This window comes from Apus apus, chromosome 9, assembly GCF_020740795.1.
Source record: "Apus apus isolate bApuApu2 chromosome 9, bApuApu2.pri.cur, whole genome shotgun sequence".
Taxonomy (NCBI): Eukaryota; Metazoa; Chordata; class Aves; order Apodiformes; family Apodidae; genus Apus; species Apus apus.
The window spans coordinates 13313870-13336849 of record NC_067290.1 but is presented as its reverse complement, the minus strand read 5'-3'; the positions used below and the strand labels follow the sequence as shown (position 1 = coordinate 13336849).

The window sequence follows — 22980 nt, the reverse complement described above, 5'->3', positions numbered from 1 at the left end:
AAGCATAACATGACAGCATTATTTTTGGTTTTCTGTTTCCTATATAAATATTTAATCTTTTTCCATAAGCCATTTGCCAGTGACATTTAATTTGAATAATACATTACGGAAACAGATGGTGTCTAGAAAAACTGCAGAGAAAACAATTCATTGAAATAGCATATCAGGAAATTAATCCATTATTCACAATTTAAAGTCTAACTGAAACTAATTGTGTTTCCATTTCTTTAAAAAGAGATTTTTAAAAAACAGTCTTTTGAAAACAACCCTTGCTAGCTAGCAATATAGCAAATACTCAGTTTCTACTGTTAAAGCTGGGAAATGGCCTGACCTAGTCTCATTTTCCCACGATTTATAAAAGCATTCCTCAATACCCTACTAAAGGAACCTTATGGAAAAGGACTACAGTAAATAAACCTTGAATCTTATGCCAGTCTTTCTATAAAACTCAAGTACTTCAGAAAGAAAGATCTTTTTCTTCTTCCAAGACTCATTTGCTCCTAAATGTTTACTGTACTAGAAAAAGACTATTGACAAAACTTTTAAACAGTGACTGCTAGTAAGCATTTTTAAAGCTCATCCTATATAAAACTGCAGGTTGTTATAAAGACAAACTGTAAATCCTGTAACTTAAACACAACGTAAAGAACTAACTTAATTTTTGGAAAAACTGGCATTTTATCTGTAGGTGCAAAGTGATCTAGAAGGGCTACAAAAGCAAACTAGATACAGATTTAGTTGCTATTTATGCAAGTTGTCTGTCCTTTAATCAAATGCTGTCAGAACAATTTCATTTTTTTAGAGAGAACTATGAAACCTCTAATAATTTTACAGAAATCATAGCAATGGAATTTTTTCAAAGATCAAGCTTCTCAGATGTTTTGCTTCCCTATGCACCAATTCACTGATTTATTGGTAAGAGTAAGCAGTTCCTTCCTGAATTACTGAGAATATAACCCCTTCTCTTTTACAGGGTTACAAAGTCTTCTCCCACTATTCATATACAGCTGCACTCTAAGTTTTCAATCAGGCAAAAGCCAAAAAAGTGTCTTTATCTCTTCTCAGTCACCAATGAACATTCACATAAGTAAGTCTTACAGGGTTCTTGCACAAGATGAAAAACTATTCTTCTATGTTGCTAATTGAACAGGCATGCTTATTTGAAACATACAGTAGAAAGAAATTTCAGGTAAGGTTAGAAGGTGCTGTAGAGCACAACAGATGTGCTGAAACCACAGGCTTCAGCCAGAACACCAATCCCACAACTGCCTTTTAGTCATCTCCTTTTTCTATCTTCCTTCTCGTTTGACAGAAATGCAGCTCTTGCAAAAAAGCGATAATGGAACATGTGCTTCTTGAACTCACATTTTGCAGACCAAAAGCAGGTAGAGAAGCCATTTTAAAACATGTCTGTACATGCCATGGTTTTCCATTAAGGCACAGATCTAAACTAGGAAAAGAATCTGCTGGTGATTTCTGCACGATGATAGAGAGTAAGAGTAGTCCTGTACCCAAACTTCAACTACAGTTCATTAGTACTGCAGTGAACAGGTCAGTTTTGCTGATTCACATACAGCTGCCACTGTTTAAGCCAATACTACCAGGTCTTTCTGCTTTGCCTTGATAAGCCCTATATGGATGCACATAATATTCATGTATATCAATGCAGCTCAGAAAAGCAGAACCAAGAGGCTCAGCCCAGCAGCACGATACATACATGATTACCTTGGCTGGAGCTGACAGGACGAGGCAGAGAGGGAGAAGAAGGACGAACAGTAAGAGAACAGTTTGATTTGGAGCTGGCAGCAGTGAGCCTGGAGTCCTCACTGATCTAACAAAGAAAGTATGCAGTGATTAAAGAAAAAACCTAAATACACAGGACTTTAGATCCTGAAATTAAGTAAGTCTACACAAGCTTTCTTATTTTTTAGTAAAAGAAAGTTAGTGCCAGCTTTTTTTAAGGTGATGTCCTCTGAAGTTTCTATTTTTACACTAAGTGGAATTCCACTAAGAATTTAGAGAAATCATTCTGATCACTGACTGATTACTGTATTGACAAAATTACCAGTGAGTTTCACAAACCACAAGAGAATGGCAACAGGATTTCTACACTGCAGGGACAGAACAGATTCTGATAAGAAGTTCATTACCAAAACAAGACTAACCAACTACACAGCACACAGACACATACGAGAAGGCAGAGAGGGATTCATATTTCTGATTCTTCCCCAAATATCCACAAGAAGAAAGTTTGGGAAAGTTACTTCAGTACTCTGCAATACATGCATTAATCACACCTCAGCAATACTTGAATAAGATGTAAAATATGGCTGTTAAGGTCAACTGTGTATCAACTGTGTACACCATTAAGTAATTTTATCTTTTCCTCCCACTTCCTGTCTCCAAGGCCATCACAGAAAGGAAGGTCCCATAATTAGTGAAATTACACTGAAAACCAAATTGGAAAAAGAGGCAATACTAAAAATTCATACTACATTAAATCACAAAAAAGCACAAAGAATTCTGCTGAGATCTAATTTGTAGAAGTGTTTTTTGTAAACGGCTTTTGCACACAACACATTTGACTCCTCTCACAGCACCAAACTCACCTTTTTATCAGAGCTGCTCAGTTTGTATTTCACCTCCTTTGCTTTTTGAATAGCTTTCAGCACTTCCACAGTGTCTAGTTCCTTTTCTGTGGTAACAATGTTATCCAAACAGACCTAAAAGTGTTAAAACATGGAAAAATACTGAACACAAGTTAGCTCAGCGATTGATTGTTATTAATGTAATACTCCAAAACTATCTTCGCTTAAGGCAAAAACTGTTTTTGTAACCACTGCATAAAACAATTACCACATTAGACCTTGCTCTAACATGATAATTTAATATAAGCTCAGACATGCTTGGTAAACTTAGCACCCTCCAAAAGCAGCACACAGTGGCTTACCTCTGAGGCCCTGTCCCCAAACTGGGCAAGTACTTTAGTCCGGTAATCAGGAATGATGCTCAGGGGATTGCTGGATAAGACCAACTTTTCTAAGCATGGAAGGTTTCCTATATTTTTCACTTCATCAATCTGAAAGTTTTTGAATAAAGAGATGAATACAGATTGGCTAAATGAAAGTGAGCATACTGACCAAGCATTTCTTGCATAGATCACATACATAAAATAACCATAAAAAAAAAATCACTTTTGTTTGTAGTTTCACCCACTAAAAGAAATTGCTTGTGATCTACAGCACAATTCAATCTGACACTGAAAATCAACAGTTACCTGTTCTATTTTGTTGTTGCTCAGATCCAAGTTGACTAATGAGTACAGTTTGTTAAGACCACATAGCCTTTCCAGTTGATTTCCTGCTAAGTTCAGAGTTTTGATGTTTCCCAGTTTTGTGTGAACACCTTCTAGTGATGTAAGCTTGTTGTATGATAAGTCCAGGTGAACAAGGTTATAAAGATGCTACAAAAGCACAGAAAACTCCATGTCACACACCAACTCATTAAACAATATCAAAACATTTTATAAGCTTCCTCATTTTTTGTGCACAAAAGATGAAAAAGATGACACAAATTTGTTCATTACTTGGGTTCAAGCTTGTAGAGTGGCTACTTCAACTATATTTTAACCAACCCACAGATACAGCTGGAAGTAAATCAATTTAGGTAAGAACTAAATGTTGTATGTCAATATTGCCAAAGAAATCAAAATATCTAGAGTAAATAAGAAATGCACTGTTAAAAGAATACTTTGTTATGAAGGATAAGCTGTTTGGGTTTAAAATATTCTCCATGAGGAAGATGAGCAACAAAATTCTGAAGCAAGAAAATGTGTTCTAAGGTCCCAGGCAGCCTGGCGTAAAAAAGCCCACCTTCAAAAGCACCACTTACCTGTAAATTTTCTACCAGAGACACCCCATTGTGACTCAGATCCAGGAATTCAATCTGTGGAATTAATTTCTAGAGAAGAAAAAGAAGCATGTGTTAAATGCATTTCAGCTTAGAAATTGGACCATACCTCCTTCACTATCAGCTGACCAACAAGCAAAGGAAAGGCACTCTCCAATGCATATTATCTCTCCAGCTTTTGGTATTAAACCAGCATTCAGTGTGACTTAGTGCAACAAAAGAGTTGAATCCTGCTCTTAAGAAAACCAGGTTACTCTGAGGAACATGTTTAAGTTTGAATTTGAAACCTGGTTTCTCACTGAAGGCAAATAAGCTGCTCCCAGTTTGGCCCCATTTACTATTGATCAAACTCATTCACACGGGTCCCTGCCTTATGAAACAAGCCTATGTTACACAGAAACCTGCTTAATGACAGCACCAAACTGTACAAGTTGAGTGATTTGTTTCCATGTTTTGACTATACCACCAAAGCATTACAAGGTCATAAAAACTTCTCAAAAATGCACTTTAACCCAGGAAGTCTTGTTTTTGGAGGACTTCAATTTGATGCTGAATTTTGATGTCATCTTATTTGCATCTGCTTTATTTTGGTTATAATCTCGATTATTTGTCCTGTAGCTAAGGCTTGGAGTCTGTCCTGAAGAATCCTAAATCTACATTTCAAAAAATGCTGAACAAGAGAACTGCACTTCAAAAGTCCATGATCTCTTGTTGAGCTACAGACAAATATTTCCCTCTTCCCAAGACCAGGTTAAGTATAAAATTATGTTCATATTTGACACACATTCCTGTGATGAGTGCTCAGGTTTTTTTGTTAATAACTGATTTACAAAATGGAATCTTAAGGCACTGGCAAAATACTCCGTATTTTGCTTCCACTCTTCATATTGTTTTGATGTCAAGAAGGCTACCAAGAAGCCACAGGTTTTTAAATATGCAAGAAGCTTCAGCCTTGATAACACTCCAAAGTTGAGGCCAAGAGGTGTTTGTTTTTTTTAAATAAGGACTTTTTAAAGTGGCCTGAGGCCAACACCAACAGTAAAATCACATTTCCAAGTCAGTATTCATGGAAGCATTGTTTACAGAGCACAGAACGACAAACTTTTCTCCTTTAGCAAAGAAAGTATCAAACCAGTAAAAGAAAAAAATCTAGCACTAACTCAGGTGGCTAACCAACAAAGTGCAACTGGAAGTATTCCAGAAAAAAGATACATGAAGTAAACGCAAAACCCCTGCTGTGTAACGTGCCACAGAAGATCAGTCATTCTCTTTCCCACAAATAAAAATATTTCTTACCACTGAATCATCAATTTGAGAGATGCTGTTGTGACTCATATCCAAAGTTGTTAAAGTTCTCCAAGTTGGGATAATTGCTGTCACTGGACAACTTGAAGTTGCACCCTCTGGCTCCCACTGATCAAACTCTGAGGCCTCAGGGACTAGGATTTCCTATTATAGACAAGCACACTATAATAACTATGCTTTCATTTTTGGTGAAAGCTAACAGTTTTTAGAACAATCTAAACAACCTTATGTTTTTAAGATTCTAAGCTTTATTATCACCTAGATTAAAGTTGCACATCTTAAAATGTGAGCTGACTGGGTCAGTTACTTTAGGTTTAGGAGGGAGTTTCAACACTAGTAGCCAATCCAAATTGGGGAACGTGGAGGAACAATAGAGGGACTGTGGAAATTATGCTACTGGATTTCCCTTGCTAAATCAAAACCCAGACAGAAGAACAAGACAAACATTCAGTTCTGGATGAATAACAGAAACATACATTCTAACAAAAGCATCACAAAAGTCCCTGTGAAGGGACACATGTAAACATTTCCTCGACATTCAAGTTGAGATTCTGAAAGGTTTACAAACCCTTTCAGTTCTATTACTTTAAAAGCAGAACCTGCAACAAGCAGCACAAAAAAGTACATGGACTCCAAGTTGATATTTCCACAATGTGCATGTTATTTTTGCATGTGCTTTGAACACTCACCAGAAGTAAGAGCTCATTCTTACCTTCATTGATGTTGCTGAAAATCGAACACTCATAGTGGCCAGAGCATGTTTTGATGAAGTCAGCCCTTTGATAAGCTTTCCCCCACAGTGACTGATCTATTTTAAAAAGTTAGTGTCAGACACACTAGAACAGAGACCAGGACAAGGTAGCTAAATGCTGCATCAGCAGGTTCTCTACCAATGTGGAAAGTAGTTACAATATTCCCTTAACATCTCCAGACACTATCACATCACAAATACTAACATTTGGTAAAGCTAAAGCAAGAAGTTAAAGACAAATACAGAAATGTGAAATTCAAACAGTTAAACAAAAGTTCTTATCCACTGACTTTTACCTGCTCTGTGTATTTTTCACAGAGAAACTAACCAGGCCAATTAATAGGGTACAGTATTTTACTATTAGCAAAAAGAGAGGTATCTCAAGCTACCGCTTTAGCTGCAGATATTTAAATATCATATGTTCTTTACTGTAAATAAGAAATAAATGTCTAGGAAGTAAAGTTACTATTTAATATGCTAGTGAGCTAATTACACAAGTTAATTAGAAATTAGAGTCTTTTCTGTAGCTCAGTTTGGAACACCACCAAAAGTCCACTACAGCCTATGCCCAGCAACCAGATCCTTTTCTATAGATGATCACACACATCATGCAACCAGGACAACTGGCACATTTGCTGGTATATTAGGGAAATCACACTAAACAGAGCTCCTGCCACCCTTCAGAAAATTATTTCCAGTTTACCACTGTTAATTTTTGGACAGTGTTTATTACTAGATTAAAATACCAGTCTGGTGCCAGTGAGTCTTTCATTAACATAATTTTATATTAATGAAGAAGAAAATTGTTTTTTCTCCCCACCTTAAGCAAAGCTACACCTGAAACTATCCATGCTCACAGGAGAAGAAAACTGATACTACACTGCAGTAGCCTCCCTGCAGCATGGCACTCTCCCCTTCTTCAGCCTGCTGTAGTTTCTTTCCCACATTAAAATATCTATCACTGACTTTACAAATCCTCTCCAGTTCTTATACAACCCAGTCTCTCATATCAATGAAACAACTACGTTCATGTACTAGAAAAAATATGGCACCCACCAAAAGCAGAGTACAGACTGCATGACAGTTGGATATCCTCTCTGGAAAGATCTGGTCAGGAAAGTATTTTGTAAAATACTCATTGAACAACTGCTAGAAACCCTGTCACTCACACTGAGAGCAGATGGATGAAAATATCTGTAAATTCTCAAGCAAGAAGTACTGTATGCAAAAGTCTGCCTTCACCAGCAAATCTCATGTCAGGACATTGTAATAAATACATGGTGCTTTCAAGTTAAAAGTACTTTGTACTAAGAGATCCCCTTGCAACCCATTTGCAAGATCTTCAAGGCAATGGAATGCCATCCTGGTTTAAGTTTCATGCATATGCTGGAAATCACATTTTTTGTGAAGTACACACAGTGCAAGCTATTCTAAACATTTAAATTTGGCATCCATATTTCCAAAACTTGTGAAAAAAACCCATTTAATTAATGAAAGTCTTTCTAAACATTGCATTCTCCAATTCTAGCATCAAATGAAAGCACCCAATTAGCAATTCTTAGATATTTGCAGCAGACCTGGTATTTGCAGAGCTTCTATGAAATTTTGAGCTATAACTCAGTCATACCTCTATTTGATGAAGCGATTTGAAAATTGACAGATCAAATGGCAGGAGATGCTCCTGGATGTTACTGGTTCCAAAAGGCCCTCCTGTTCCAGTGACCTAGTCATCAACATTTAAGAAGAGCATTAGTGCACACAGTCCAACCTGTCCATATTTCATATAGCCTTACACAGGTAACAGGACAAATACAGTAAGCTTGGAAAGACAAAGTTCCAACCAATTTTTCAAGCATGGAATGATCGATGAACCTTGCAGATGAACTCTTCTGCAAAAAATGTGAAACGGTCCAGCTAAGTGCACTGAAGTTGAAGTGCCACCTTGTGCTTGTACTTTGTAGCACACGGGGCATGCAAAAAAGGTACCACAGGCAAGACTGAGCAAGGCTTCATTCTCAGCTGACAAAGTCAGAGATGCATTTTTTTACATGGATCTTCCAAAACAGAGCTGTCTTCAATCCCACTATAGGGAAGGAAGTTCATGGCATTGACAAGATTGGTCTGAAGAAAACATTAAGACACTGGTACACATCTAATAAAAATGCATCTAAGATTTCCATGTGGTCATTGGATTCAGGCCTCCGAGTATGTTGGGAGCATAAAAGACAGGTGGATTCACTGATGTCTGCTGTGAGTATAATATTTGAAGAAATCTCTGGTCTTAAATGTATCTTACAAGCTCCGAAGGTACCTACTTCACAAGCATTCAGAGGGCCAAAAACTCTGGAGATCGGAAGGTTTCTAAACAGTTAAGTTGCTCTGCAGCCAGAGAACCCTCTGTTTAGAGGATTCTATACACACAGAGGGTGGCAACAGCAGCTGAAGATCCACAGGGATACAGTACAGCTGTGGTTTTATTTTTGCAGAGTTGTAAGTCCTCTGGTGAAGCTTTCCCTGATACACTACTTTGTTTCCCATTGGGACACACCATGCAGTTACTAGAAGTTCTTCATGTGATAAAGGGAGTAAAAAGACATTTTGAGCTCTAGCAGTGTTAAAAAAATTACTCAGAAAAATTCTTTCCAATTCACTCATTTGGTAGGAAAAAAACAAACTGGCTGCAGTAAAGTGATCCGTTTTAAGGCCATTTTACATTTATTCTAAAATGGCATTTTTGCTATAAATCCAAGGCCATTTCATCTATGAAACTGAGGGGTTTTGTTAGTTTTTTTTAACTTCCAGATACAGTCAAAGGTGAGAAAAGGGGCAGGATTTGTATACACATGCATGTATGCAGATGTGTATATATAACCACAGGCCTACCCATACCGCCTGCAATGAATGCTGGGTTGAAAAGAATATTTATCTCCCCCAATTCCTACTGGAACCCAGTAAGATTCTGTGGCTGCATCCATACAGACAGCACAGCTGCAGAGATCACATCACATAAGAATCAACATCTTTGTTAGAGAACTACATGTACTGAAGGCTGGCAGAAAAATACCTGTTTAACATTGAGTTTGAAATGCTTGCAGATGTTTACTATCAGTAAAGTTCTTGTGCATTTAAACTAGATGTAAAGAGTTTGCTAAGAATCATGTCAGTCTGGTAGAAACAACATGTCCAGTATTGGTGCAAGCACAGCTCACCTTTAAATACTTGAGTCTGCAAGTGAAATCTAGAATATGGCCTAGATCTGTTTTGGCATCTCCATTAGCACAGGTAGGCTTCCCCTGTAGCAACTGCTGAGTGACAGCATATAATTGCAGGGGTCTGATGGTAAAGACTTCCCCAGCCATTAACAAATGCTCTCCTGTAAAACAGAGTATGATGGTATAAGACACAATGCTACAATGGTTACAAAAGAATAAATGATATTTGGAAGATCTAATGTTTGATAACGTTGGTCATTTAGACTCTAAGATCATGACTGAGGTACCAAAACAACGTCCTTTTAAACCAGAATGGCTAAAGATTTTTTTTAACACCAGAGTGATCTAGATGTTCAAGCAGGCACTCATACAAGCCTGGAGCTCCTAATACAACCTAAGGCAAATCTTCCCTGATCTTAACAGAAGTGGCATAAGAGAAAGTTTGTTTACATAATGTAAGAGTTACTAAAACATTTCCGAGAGATCCCAGTTCTACAGCAGTTATGATTTATTCTACACAGAAAAAGCAGCATCTGCCATCTAATATCAGACCTTGCATCTGTTGCTGTACTGACTAAACTACAGAATAGTAAAAAATGTCATGGACAGTATAAGGACTTCCACCACATTAGTACCAATGCAAGCTCTCAAAACAGGAATGCATTATCTGATAATATTTTTACAATACCATTTCATTCTATGAACAGTAGGAAACAGCATCCAAAAGCCTTTCTGAAGGCTATAGCAGTCAGAACACACATGTGGAATTAATATCTTCCTCCTCTTCCTTTTAGTGACATCAGTTTGTTTTCATGGACAAAAAAGCATCAGCTTTCATGATCAGACTTCTCAGAAACACTCTGAGGAATAAAATTCCCTTTGGCTTCAGTGGGAGCAAGTCCAAGAATCCAGCTGCACATTACTGGAAGGCTACATTAATATACAGCAGTCAGACCCTGATGATTCTGGTATCAGTGGTACTGCAGGCACTATAAAGTCGGGAAGTATTTCTTCAGGAGCTTCCTTAACGTTCCAAAATTTGCTGCATGGACCCTCTGAAACAGCTTCACCTAAAGTTCATTTTATGCCAGAACAATCTGAAATGGCATGTTGATACATGTTTCACCTATCACCTCAGCCAACTGGAATGATACACTGGCATCTAGCATGTCCTTCAAAACAAAATTAGTACGGGTTAATCATTTCACATGTCTCCTGCTGTTAAGGGACTGATTAGAGCTGTTGCAGTTACAGTACATGCATGTCATTTTCATCTGTCAGCCTCAGAAAAGGCCATCCTTTAATTCACTGACCAGGTCTCATGTTTACTGAATTCTGGAAGAACAATATTAGATATGTAAAGTGGTCTCATCTTTAATGCAGACTCATTGATACAAAAACTTCTGTACAACTTACACTAAAACATACCAAGATCTGATCATCATTACCACATCCCATCCTTTAAGGACACAGGCTAGTAGGTTCTTTTCAAAAAAAAATAAGATTCACCAACTCCTCTATTTTGGTTTCCAAACATAGTTGCACTACAGTTATAGCTGCTCTCAAAATACACCTTGACTCAAAATGCAAACAGCAAGAAAAAGATGAAGAGAAAGAAGGGAGGAAAAAGTCTCAGTGATACAGAAGATTCAGCTCTCTCATTGTCTGGACACTAAACACCATAGGTAAGTAAATGCAGGCACAGAGGAAGCCATTCCCAGTTCAGTTCTTCCAAGTTCTTTTACCTTTGTGGAAGAGCTCTTCAGCCAATGCAGCAGTAATCCCACTGATCTCCTAAAAAGAAGAAACCGTTGTAATTGAATGTTATTTACACAGTTCTTGTTCTTCAACATGTACCTTTGCTGAATTCTCCCTTTTTTGGCTGCAGTGCAAGTTTTGTTCTTAACCAGAAATCATCTGTGATTGTCTTACAGATTGTAACTTGAAAATACTTCATAAAAACATCCCCAAATTATTTATTTTCATGTAATTTTAACTTCCAAGATGGAAGATACTGAACTACATTTAAATAATCACATCCTGCATATATTAAAGGGCAACAGCAACTAGAGCAACTGTTACTAGCCATGATTAGCCCAATTTGAAAGAAAGGTGTTTTGAAGAAACTGTTACATGTATAGTTTTCTTAAAATATTAAGACTAACCTAATTCATCAAGCACATTTCCTCAGAACCTCATTAATACACAGAAAACTTTAAATTAATATATCTACAGGGAAGAAGATGTATAAAAAGTAAACAGTTCTCTGGACTTCAATTCTATTTTGTTTGCTGCAGAGTAATTCAAAAGCCTCTTTTCCCCATCCTCCATCTTCTTCACTCTCCTGGACCTACCCATGCATTCAACCTCCATTCCAGGCACTGAGAGATTTAGGAGGAAAGAAAGGCTGAAAACTCTCAATGCAGAGATTTATTCTAAATCTGACTGTGCACAAAGATCAGTACAAGTATTTTCCATCTGGGCATACCTCTCTCCACAAAAAACAAATGCTCTGTGAAAGCAGAGAAATAGTTCTGGGCACTTCCAACACTTCCACAAACAAAACCAACAAAACAAAACTGTGATAGAGAAGCTTCCCCTAGACATACTCATCTCATTTTAAGGTAGCTGCAAGGATAAACAGATACTATGGATCATCACAAAATTAATATTTTATAAGTTTACTTTGCTGACAAATCCCTTCCAATTCATAACAAGGGAATAAATCCACACAACACCTGCAGCAGACAGCTCAGCTCTTTGATGAGGCAAGCATTTTACAACAGCACATTCTTAGTATAACTGAAACCCCACTCACTGAGAATAAACAAAGCCTCCACACTATAGTTTTGAGAACAACAGGCTAGAAGTCGCATTCCAAACAGAATTCAACAATACTGACTCATTTAAATAAGCCAATTAAACTAATCTGGCAGGTGCAGACCTAATGGCAAACTGTACTCTATATCCCTTTCCTCATCTGGGACAGCACAGAAACTTTTTCTACATCTATAATTGAAATAAAAATATGACACTGACTATTCAGTGACCAGCAGACAAAAAAGGCAACTGTCAGATCTATAAGAGACCTTTGTCTTAGCTCTAGCTTCTTATATGCATCAAATCCACAGAGGTCCATTGTTTGCAGTGTCTCTGAACAGCAATTTCTGGGTACTCAACTGTTTTCTTGCAACATCTTCTATCTGTAAGTTAACAAACCACACCTTCTAGGATGACAAAGTACAAGACAGTGCAACAAAATAAGCAATGCTGTATCACTGCAGACATCCAATTCAATATCGAAGTAACAATAATGTTCTACATTGTCACATGCAACTGCTTCTATTCGCTAAGATGTACCTGGCTCCTCCCCCCCAAATGCTTAAGAGTGGTTTTAATGTATATATGGTACGTACTTCTACTCCATTTAGTTCTATTAAACTGGGAAATTAAATTAAATAATGCCTACTAGAAAAAATACAAATAAGAACAGAGAAATACTGCAGCCTTCCCACATAAACTAATATGACAATATTGGGGCTCCAGCATGTAAGCAGGTTGTCTGAAACAAAGATATTTTATAAGGTCAAAGGTCTAAAGAAAAGTATTTTTCTGGTAGAATTACTGTGGTAAATATTTACCATTTCTGCTGAATAACTAACTTTTTTGTAAATATTTAAAAGTACTCCAAAGTTCCAAGCAAAATTGAGTTTATACCTCAAATTAGACTCCTTTAAAGCAAAGCAGATTAAGCATTCATATCCAAGTAATGCTAGTTCTTTGGAAAAGTAAAAAAGGATGAGCCTCACAAAAGTGAAAACAAAATACAAACTGAAAAACTAGAAAGGACTAGAAAGAAGTTCTGCCAGCATAAATACCTTTGTTGAAGTTACAGCACTAAAACACTAATCAAGCAGAGATTATTTAAGAGACAGTAGCCAGAGAGCAGAAAAATATGCAACTTCCTGGTGATCTATCTGAACAGAATTGTCCCTACATTATCATGTACATTTTAATACATTTAAAATACCTAATCCATTTTAGAGATTTTGATCGTGACAAACTAGTGCTTCTCCCTCAATTCTGCAGGACAATAGCAAGACTATGAAGTAAATGTTCTATTGTTCATCCAAGTATACTCTGAAGTTTCACCTGGATAATTATGTTCTCATAAGCTAACTAAACCAGGCTTTTCTTTCTTGCTAAAGCTTAATTAACACACCTAATGAACCACTTGTGACTTTTGTGAAACCATGAAGGGCCACCTCAGCACATCCCACTCCAAAGCAATTACTGCTCCTCCTTTCCATTGAGTTCTCCAGTGCATTTTCCTTTTTAAGTAGTTCATTCTCCCCCTTACAATGTGATGCCACACTGCAATGAAGCCTAATTATACACAAGAGGAACGACCAAATTGAAATCTGAACACAGAAGCAAGCCATTGATTCTTACTTCAAGCATCCTTTACAGTAACATTGTCTGCTGGTTGGAGCTCTTTCTCTAGAGGCCACTCCATCAGCGTGCTTCTCAAGGAGAAGCACCATTTTTCTTTATTTGGGCTACTGGAAACTGTTTCAGTGTGAACCACAGCTCTGACCATTAACCACTAAGTAGGGTGTGTGGGGGTCAATTACACAATGTTCCTTCAGAGAGCAGCACTACTGACTTCAGCTTAACAACCAATTCAGCTTCAGATTTATTCACAGCTTCCAACTATCCTGCCAGCATTTTCTCCTCTCAGAGATCCTACCCACTCTACTTGCCAGCATGGTATTTGCAATAAGAACTGGTGTCAAAAATCTTAAAAATATGCTTTTTTTATGCACAAAAGGAGGAAAAAGAAGTTTCAGCTATTTTGTGAAGATTCCATACAATCATCTCCGAGTCAGAATTACAGAAAGACACAAAGACCTCCATTCATGTGCTAAAATCACAACTTACATATAAATGGAAGTGTAGGAAGTGCGATAAAACTTTTGGAACAGTAACAGGGAAGTTGGCTAGCAAGGTTTGCAGGTAGACCTCTAACTCCTTTTGCCTTTTCTCCACCAGACTTTTGGAATTTTTTCCAATAATCTTCTTAGGAGGTAACAGATTTTTGTCTATTTTCTTCTCTGAAACAAGCTGACAGACAAAGACCAGAGTTATTACATGACTCAACCATCAGAACTTGCACAAAAGATGCAACAGAACACATTAGAAACATGTTGCCTGATCCCAGTAAGATCCAAAAATAAAATTACTTCAGTAAATGTAGCTATTAACTCCAAGATATTAAGTATTTTCAGAAGAATATTTTATCATAAAACGTAAGTTCAATAATAGGTGTTTTGAGAGAATCCCTCACAGTACCACAGGGGCGAATGTAACTAAGGTGATAAAGTAAGAATAACAATTGCATTTGAGAAAGCACCCTACTCTTGAATATAGTGGACTTCCCCTAATTTTTAATTAGCATTGGTTAGTAACTACCCTCATGCTACTAAGGACAGCTTTATCGCTGATCCTCTCCAGAAGAGAGTCTTTGCTCCAATCCAGCTTTTGGTTACCAGATCAGCTGATCATAAACATTTCTCTTTGCAAGAAGTTTACTGATTCCAGCCTGAACTCCACTCTCTGGTACAAACTTCTGTCCAAGGCTGAAGTCTTCCAGGCCAACTTCCCCCAGTTCAAGAGGGAAGTGGAACAGAGACAAGTAATATTTTTCGTACAAAGAGGATTTAGTTTGTGGTTCAGGAGGTATCTGGCAGATATTCTCCCCCTTTATTGAGAAAATAATTTATGTCAAATACAACAGAACTACACAAACTGTACAATATTTTGTAAGAGACCAAAGCCAGTTTTAATACTCTTACCTTTTCATGCAGGTCATGGAAATCACTATAACGATGTTTGACAGTCCACTGATGATTGCCAACGCTGACCTGAATAATGTATACCTGAAAGGAAGAAATCAAAGTAAGGAAACTGCAAAGCATTTGTCTTAAAGAGAAGCTGACAGTGAGATGTGTTGGTTAATGTAGCACTACATGGTGATTCTACATTAAGTAGCACAGCTAACTAAAAGCTAATCCAAACTCTGAGGTGGCTTCGCTGATGTAGGAACCTAATCTCATTCACAAGGCTGCTCCACACAAAACCAGCATGCAAATGCTTCTTAATGTAAAGCAATGGCTTTTACTTTCACAACCCAAAGGTTAATAACCAAGATCTCTAAGCTACTTTTTTCTGAATATTTCTGCTAGCTACTTCCTGTTGCCACTTCACAGTTTAGCAGAAAACTGGAGCTTAGCCCTTCAGAAATCTAGACAAATCCGTTGATTGGATGTTAACTACTTTAATCCTTTTAGGGTAAAGCACACAGGACAGCTTCCCCATTGTGCCCAAGAATCACTACCATTATCTAAAGCAACTGAACGTTTCCTTCCATAAAACTAATTTTTTTTTAGTCATGCATGTACCAAACAATTCAAGATTTTCATTGTAGGCAACTTTCCAGATTGAACAATACTGGCCCTACAGGAAGCTCACAAACTTTTGGATAGGCCAGAAGTAAGCCATACAAAATTAAAGACAAAGTAGAAAACAAACAAGGCTCAGCAAAACCAGTTCTACAGCTACTTAAAACAACAGATTAAATAAACTGTGCTATCCAATCCAACTTACTCCTTGGGGAAAACACCAATTCATAATCAAATCTTGAAAGCATTTAATACAGTTGAAGACTTGCTTACTACCACAGATCACAGATGTGACTCATAGCTGCTATGAGAATGATGCACATCTAGTTGCTAAACACACTTGAGAAAACAAAAAGCATCAACAGTTTCAATTTATGTAAACCACGAGTTTTCACTTACTATTAGTACAGACCAGCACAATACCATACATTAAACAGAATACCACTTGCATTTTTAAATATATAATTCTTCTCATACCAATTATATTTTTGTAAGCATCTGACACTGGCTTGCTGAACAAAACCAAAGTCCTACAAGGAACAGAGTCAAGATGTCTGACTAGCACATACAGCCAGTGACACATCAGTGTTCAGATGAATACTGGAAACAGATGAATGCCTACACAGAATTACAGCCTCAATTAAGGCCTGCGTCTGCTTTCCCATCATGTTGTGTTGGGAAATGGCAGATCAGGATTATTCATTGTGCTGGTGACAAACTAGAACAGGAATAACCTGAACATTCAAAAGTGCCTCATAACCCTGAGGAAAGCAAGGATAGCCTCAAAGAAACCAGAGATTAAAATCAAAGTTAAAGCAGTACTACATTTAGAAGCTGTAACAAAGAAAGTAGTTCCTTTAAAAGCTGACTGTGCTAAATTACAGTAGATCAAACAGTATAGCTAAATGCCATGCAGATTGAGTACACAATACATAAAACCTCAGACTAGACCTTGAAAACACAGTTCACCTCACAGGTCCCAACTGACAGCTCATGAGACGAGGAAGGAATGCCCCTCTCTATATAATACAGAGTAAATATATAATAAAGGTTTATATCCTTTTACTGAAATGGCAAGCATTGACACTTCTATGAACACAGCAGTGAGCCAAATGGACAGTCTGGACGGGAAACTAACTGGTAAAGTGAGTGTTACATGCACTGATAGAATTCCTGAAATTAAGCTTTTAAAAGGCTGTAGCATTCCCCATCTAATACTAATACATACTAATCCCTCAAACAGCAAAAGTATGCAGAATGACAGCAACTGGTTTCACATCAATCCTCAAGCTGCCATCATCTTGAAGAATAAATACAAATGCAATATGGTTATGATTGCCAAAGATTTGTTTTAACATAGACATGAATAATTTTAAAGCAAAAAAACTCCCTACATTTATAAAAAAGTCACACATATAACTTAATCTTCAATTAATACTAAGTGCACTAACATTACAAGGTTCAAGATTTTTAAAGGACTGCCCACCTGTCAAGCCAAGCACCAGAAGGCACACATGGATAGATAACATTCTCTCACATTGCACTGTCTCCCAGACAAATACACCACATGAAAACTCCACCCATATTTATGCCATAAACTGCATTTCTAATGAGCTAAATACAAAAATGGATGTTCACAGGCTTTTTCTCCTCCTGTGTCTACCAAACTCTTCTCTATAAATTTTGTACGTCTTTCTATAATTCAGTTGTTTTGTCTAAGTTCTGCTTCATAACATGTTTAGCATATCTGCAGTGCTGTAATTATTTCTAACCAGTCTTAACTCTCTGCAGTTAAGTATTCACACCACCAAACAGCATGCCTTTATCTCCCTAAATATTTAAAGGTAAAATACTTCCTAAATGTTTTAATATGTATAGTTTTTAAACCAGCTGTTAAATAAACAGCAGTGATTCCAGACTGCCTTTTTGTTTACTTTCTGTTCACATTATGCAATCCTGCCCATCCCACTTAACATGGAAAACGTGCATTTCTACAGCATCCCTCATCCAACTTCATGTAGAACCCTACCATCAAGAAAGAGACAAGCACCCTACTTAACAAGTGACAGACAGTGCTGCCCACAGGAAGCCTGGGACACAGGTGACACTGCAGCCAGGAGGTCCCAAATTCCACAGCAGTGATGCAATCGCATCTCCTCCTTCCACCTCAAGTAGACAGTTTACACCCATTCAAGGAAGCCATAGCACTTTCCTTAAATATCAAAGCTAGTATATTAAAAACAGCTGCAAAAAGAGAGGACAAGCAGGAAGGTAATTTTAGGCCAAACAAATACATAGCAGGAAACAAATGAAGCACTGGCAGCCTTGAGGCCTTCAAGCAGTCAGCCAGTCTTTAGTCAGCATCTAGGTGGAGCAGCACATACAGAAGTACCAAGTACAAGTGCTCATATGTTTCTAACCCAAGAGAACAAAAACAAGTGCAGTATTTTCTCCTGCTGGATTTATCCATACCTTGCCTTCCACCCTAACAAATCTAATGAGAATCACATTTTTCTAAAGCACCTCCAAGATTACACAGAACTGTGGGCTTCCCTGATACATTTTTGAGGATTTAACCTCACAACTGCCAAATAGACATAATTAAAATAATTGACATTATAAGCTTTGAAACGCAAAGTACAATGGGAAGCACACATGCACACAAAACAATCCTTTCAAAAACAAGGATGTAAATTCTCACAAATCTGAAGGGGGCCTACAAGAAAGAACTTGGAGAGGGACTTTTTACAAGGGCTCTCGTAGTGATAGCAAGGAACAGTTTCAAACTTAAACAGGGTAGATTCATGTGAGGTATTAGGGATAAATTCTTTACTGTGAAAGTGGTGAGACTCTGGAACAAGTTGCCCCAACAAGTTGTGGATGCCCCATTCCTGGAAACATTTATGGTCAGGCTGGACGGAGCTTGGAGCAACTTAGTCTAACTAGTGGAAGGTGTTCCTGCCCACGGTGATCTTTAAGGTCCCTTCCAATCCAAACACTTCTATGATTCTCTAAATAGGACCACTGCTACCTGGATTACTACATGTTACTGGATCAAGGTGCAGCATGCAACACCTGCATTTCCTTCTTCACCTTTACCAGATTTCACTGACTTCAACACCATCTAATTTCCTCACTTCTGCTCCAGACAGGTCTATCACATCCTTAAGTGCAGATACTCTCGTCCTGAACACTAAACACAAATGCTAATTTTTGTAAAACATTTTACCTTATGAATAATTTTGTAAAATTTCTGCCTTCATTTAAAGATCTATTCCTACATTTCTAAGAGCTTGAGTCTCACTCATACAAACCAGCTGCAGGCTTGGAGTCCCACTAACAGTTTTATGAGGTTTACACGCAGGTGAGCTTAATGCCATGATTCCTTCAAAAACGCAGCAAAAGAATCAAAGCAGGACCAAATACTGGTTTACCTTGCCTTTCAAACACCCCACTTCTAAAGCTCCCCACCAAAAAAGGCATTAAAATTGCATGGCATTTCCCAAATAATCATAATTAAAAAAGAAACCTGGCCTTGAAAAAAATAAGCTTCCTTGGGCTTAGCTACAGCAGCTTATAATGTTAACCCCAACTATCAGCTGATCTGATGAACACTATCTGCAGCTAAGTTAACTCCTGAACTAGGGACAGCAAACCTAGCACCTTAATAGTATTACCGAAGGTTGGCTGTACCACAATATTAGCTTTCAGGCTGAAGCAAAGTAGCTAACGTTCCACCTCTTGTGTCCCTAACATCCAGTGGAATAAGGGGGCACAAAACATTCTGACATTTTTTCAACTAAATTCAATTGAAATCCTCACTGACTGGCACTGCAAAACACTAATTACAATTCATAGACTCAGAACGATTTGGGTTGGAAAGGACCTTAAAGATCATCTGGTTCCAACCCCCCAACATTAGTATTGCTGAGTGCTACTTCACACCTGAAATGGAAGCTTCCCGTCCCCAGACCACAAGCCTCACCATCCCTCGTGGCTGATGGGGGACTGTGCAAACAAACTTGCTTGGGGGATGAACCACAGCCTAAGACACACAGTGGTGACATCCACACAGCAGCCCTATCATTTCTGCAAAAACAAATTATGCAACTGACATGACAGAAAAAGATGAAGCAGTTTCTAAGAATGTATTTTAAGTTTCTAACCAAGTCCTTCCCTGAATGTTCACAAGATCTTTGGCTGCACATACAGCTACTCATCACCTGACACTCGTTACCACACAATGATGTTGAAGGGTCGTCAGAGAGTTAGGCCCTTCATACACTACAGCTGTGTAAAACCTCTGCACGATTTAAAACTCAGAAACCACACACCTGCTGCTCTGTTTAGTCTGGGTACCTTTTCAAAGGCATTGTTAAAATTTTATTTGTAACTATTATGCAACTTTACAAATACTGCCCTTCTAGCCATTACTCCTTTCCCCTTTTTTCTTACAGGTTCCCACAGCAGGAACAAACCTCATGTCATTACAAACATTCTACAAAAAGATCATTCAAATCACACTAAAATAAGGCAGGAGCAAAAAACATTTTTAGTTACATAACTAAAGGGCAGTGTGCTCAAGATGTTTTCTGTCTGCAATTACGCAGAGGTTTGTTTTATAATGAGCTTCTTCCTGAAAAACAGACCAATTAACTCTTGGTACAATGCAACCAGTTAAAAGAAGTTACACATCAAAAATTCAACTTCTTCTGCAAACAAAAACGCTGCTGACAATCTTTCCTTTTTTTTTAATAGGATAAGAGGAAAACCGTCCATTCCAAGTTCTCTGATTTCCTCTGAAAACAAAATTAGCTTTTCAAGAGCGATTTTTACAGCATTTTCATCTGAAGGAAAGATTTCCTGCTACATATAGTCCAGCGTAAAAAGCTACGTTTACCCGATAAGAATTTTTCATCGCTCTATGCCCATATACCCGCATAAAGATGTAGGGACTGACACGACGGAGAACACATCTGCACACTCAGCCCGCACTAGAACACCGGCCTCTCCAGAGGCCGATTCCCAGCGGCTGCGCCCACCCCCGGCCCCCCCGGCCTTCGGGGCCCCTTTCCCAGCACACGCGCCCCTCTCCCCCTCCACGGAGGCACAAACCGTTCGGAAACTTCTACCAAATTATCCCCGCTCGGGCTTCAGCCCCGGGTACAAACCCGGCCCGACAACCGCGCCCCGGTTCCCCAGAGCCGGCGGGCGGAGCAGGAGGCAGCGCAGCCCCGGCCGCTCCCCTCGCAGCCCCGGCTGCCTGCGGCGGCCCCGCTCCCGCTGCCACCTCCCGCTGTCCTGCACGGCCCTCACGGCCCCGCCGCTCCTCCCGCCGCGGCCCCGTACCGTGTAGGTCTCCACCAGCTCGGAACCCAGGACTCGGGCCTCCCGCGGCGGCTCCTCGCAGTCCTCGCCTCCCGTTGCCGCTTCCATGACGCCGCGAGAAGCGCGGGGGAGCGGCCGCTCACGCCGTCACCGCCCCTGCCCCTCTCCGGCTGCCGCCGCCGCCCGCACCGGCCGCTGCTCCCGCTCCCGCCGCCGCCATCTTGGCTCAACCCCCCTCAGGGCGCGGCTCGCGCCGCCCGCCGCCCCTTTATGGGCAGCCGCGGCCGGGGGCGGGGCCTGGCGCTGGGCGCGCGCGGGGGGCGGGGCCCGGCGCCGGCTGAGGCAGGGGTTAGGGAGACGGCTCGCGCATGCGCGCTGGCGCCCTCAGGGCGGCTCGCGCAACGCAGCGCCGTGCGGGGGGACACGGCGCGGCACAACGTGCGGGGCAACGTGCAGTGCGACACCGTGCAGTGCAACACAGCGCCGTGCAGTGCTCTGCAGAGCTATGCAGGGCTACCCAGCGCTCTGCCCTGCCGTCCTGTGCATTGCAATGCACTCTGTGGGCAATGCCGTGCCACGCAGCTCCAGGCCGTGCAGTGCGCTGCAGCGCAGGCAGCTCAGGGAGGCTCAGGCCTGTCCCAGCTGGCTGAAGGCAGCTACAGGCTGGTGCATGTGACGGGCACAGTGCAGATCTGGCAATGCAGAACGGAGCAATGCAGGTGGCTGCTAGCACAGGGCATTTGAAATGCAGAGGGCAAAGTCAGTCCCTGCCTGCAGAGGGCTGATCTTTCTCCAGGGTGATGTAATTAGTAACAGCAGGAGTGCCAGATGCCCTGGGTTCACATGAGGTCTTCAAAGTCACCTGGACAGAACACATTTTCTCAGCTGAAGGGGGCTGCAGTCCACAGGCAGTAACCATACAGAGGCAACACTGGCCTCTGACAGATGCAACCAGGACCAGGGATGCAGATAAACAAGCACAGCTCTGCCAATGGAGCTGGATAATCCCACTTCAATTTTATTTTCATGGCATAATGCTTTTCCTTGGGCAGGGCTTGGCCAAAGGGTGATGTGTGTAAGGAGAAAACCTGTATGGTTACGGCAGCCCAAGAGGCATTTTCTAGGGGTGCCCCAGGGAAAACAGGAGCTGCTGCCGAGCTCAGCGTCTTGATAATAAATTATTTCAGAGAGCAATGTTAATTAACCTTCCTTTGAATATCCTGTCTCCTTAATTACATAACAATTTGCAGTGCTTATATCTGTCAGTTTTGGTTTGTACCTTTCTCCTCTTTCTAAAGCAGTTTCTTCCTGTGGGCATAGAGGTGGCTTTTGGTGTTATAGTCCTGTCCTGGCTCCCAGAGAAGATGTGTCAACAGGAACAATGCAGCTGAAGAAGAGAACAAATGTAGGCTGATTCAGATAAAACCCTCCAAGGAAAATCTAGATAGCAGTAAAATCCCAAATTCCATCCCTCCCCCATCCCCCCATGGGATGTCAGCATGTTTCTTTCTCCTTAAGGAAACTTTTAACTGGGGAAATCTGGCTCCAGGTGATCATTTAGCCTGTGACATGTTCCTTGGGGAAGAAGTCACAGTACATGAACATCTTAGAGAGGTGCCCTGCACAGGGAAAGGGGACATTGGAGCATTTTGCTGCAGTTTGGAGCCGTGGCAGGCTGCCCAAGGAGCACTGCAAACACCCCTGACCACAAATAAATATCACACCTTCATTGGACTTTTCCTTATTTCCTTATATTTGACCTGGAGGATGCCTCTGCTTGTCTTGCAGTGGCTTGCAGCTGCCTGGAAAGGAAAACCTGAACTGGGATTTTGGAGAAAAAAGTAAAACCCTCTCACTTGGTGCCTTGGATTGACTGACAAGTGCAGCAGCACATTGGGATGCAACTGAAGCCCCAGCCAATGTGCAGCATCCAACCACAGGGACAGCTGGAGTGCAGCCCAGCTGGCTGTGCACTGGATTAAGGGCCCTGATGTTGGCAGCCCTACCTGGGCTA

The 22980-nt window shown here is 40.0% G+C and overlaps 1 protein-coding gene across 6 annotated transcripts in view; it reads right to left on the bottom strand.

Moving 5' to 3' along the window:
• The window catches only part of NISCH (nischarin), a 32272-nt gene extending 9940 nt beyond the window's left edge, over positions 1-22332 (bottom strand). For 2 of the 6 annotated variants that reach the window (XM_051627328.1, XM_051627333.1), the window contains exons 1-13: positions 20988-21196; positions 15033-15116; positions 14119-14301; positions 10923-10971; positions 9175-9338; positions 7593-7688; positions 5927-6022; positions 5206-5358; positions 3892-3960; positions 3278-3463; positions 2951-3079; positions 2610-2723; positions 1726-1831 (exon numbers count right to left, since the gene is read on the bottom strand). In XM_051627328.1, coding sequence (XP_051483288.1) covers positions 1726-1831; positions 2610-2723; positions 2951-3079; positions 3278-3463; positions 3892-3960; positions 5206-5358; positions 5927-6022; positions 7593-7688; positions 9175-9338; positions 10923-10971; positions 14119-14301; positions 15033-15116; positions 20988-21074 — 1516 coding nt within the window. In that variant the 5' untranslated portion in view covers positions 21075-21196. Of the gene's footprint in view, positions 1-1717; positions 1832-2609; positions 2724-2950; positions 3080-3277; positions 3464-3891; positions 3961-5205; positions 5359-5926; positions 6023-7592; positions 7689-9174; positions 9339-10922; positions 10972-14118; positions 14302-15032; positions 15117-20987; positions 21197-22245 lie in introns of those variants that run through there. The other 4 variants (XM_051627329.1, XM_051627334.1, XM_051627330.1 and 1 more) reach the window with 4 other exon arrangements.
• Between the last annotated feature and the right edge of the window lie 648 nt (positions 22333-22980).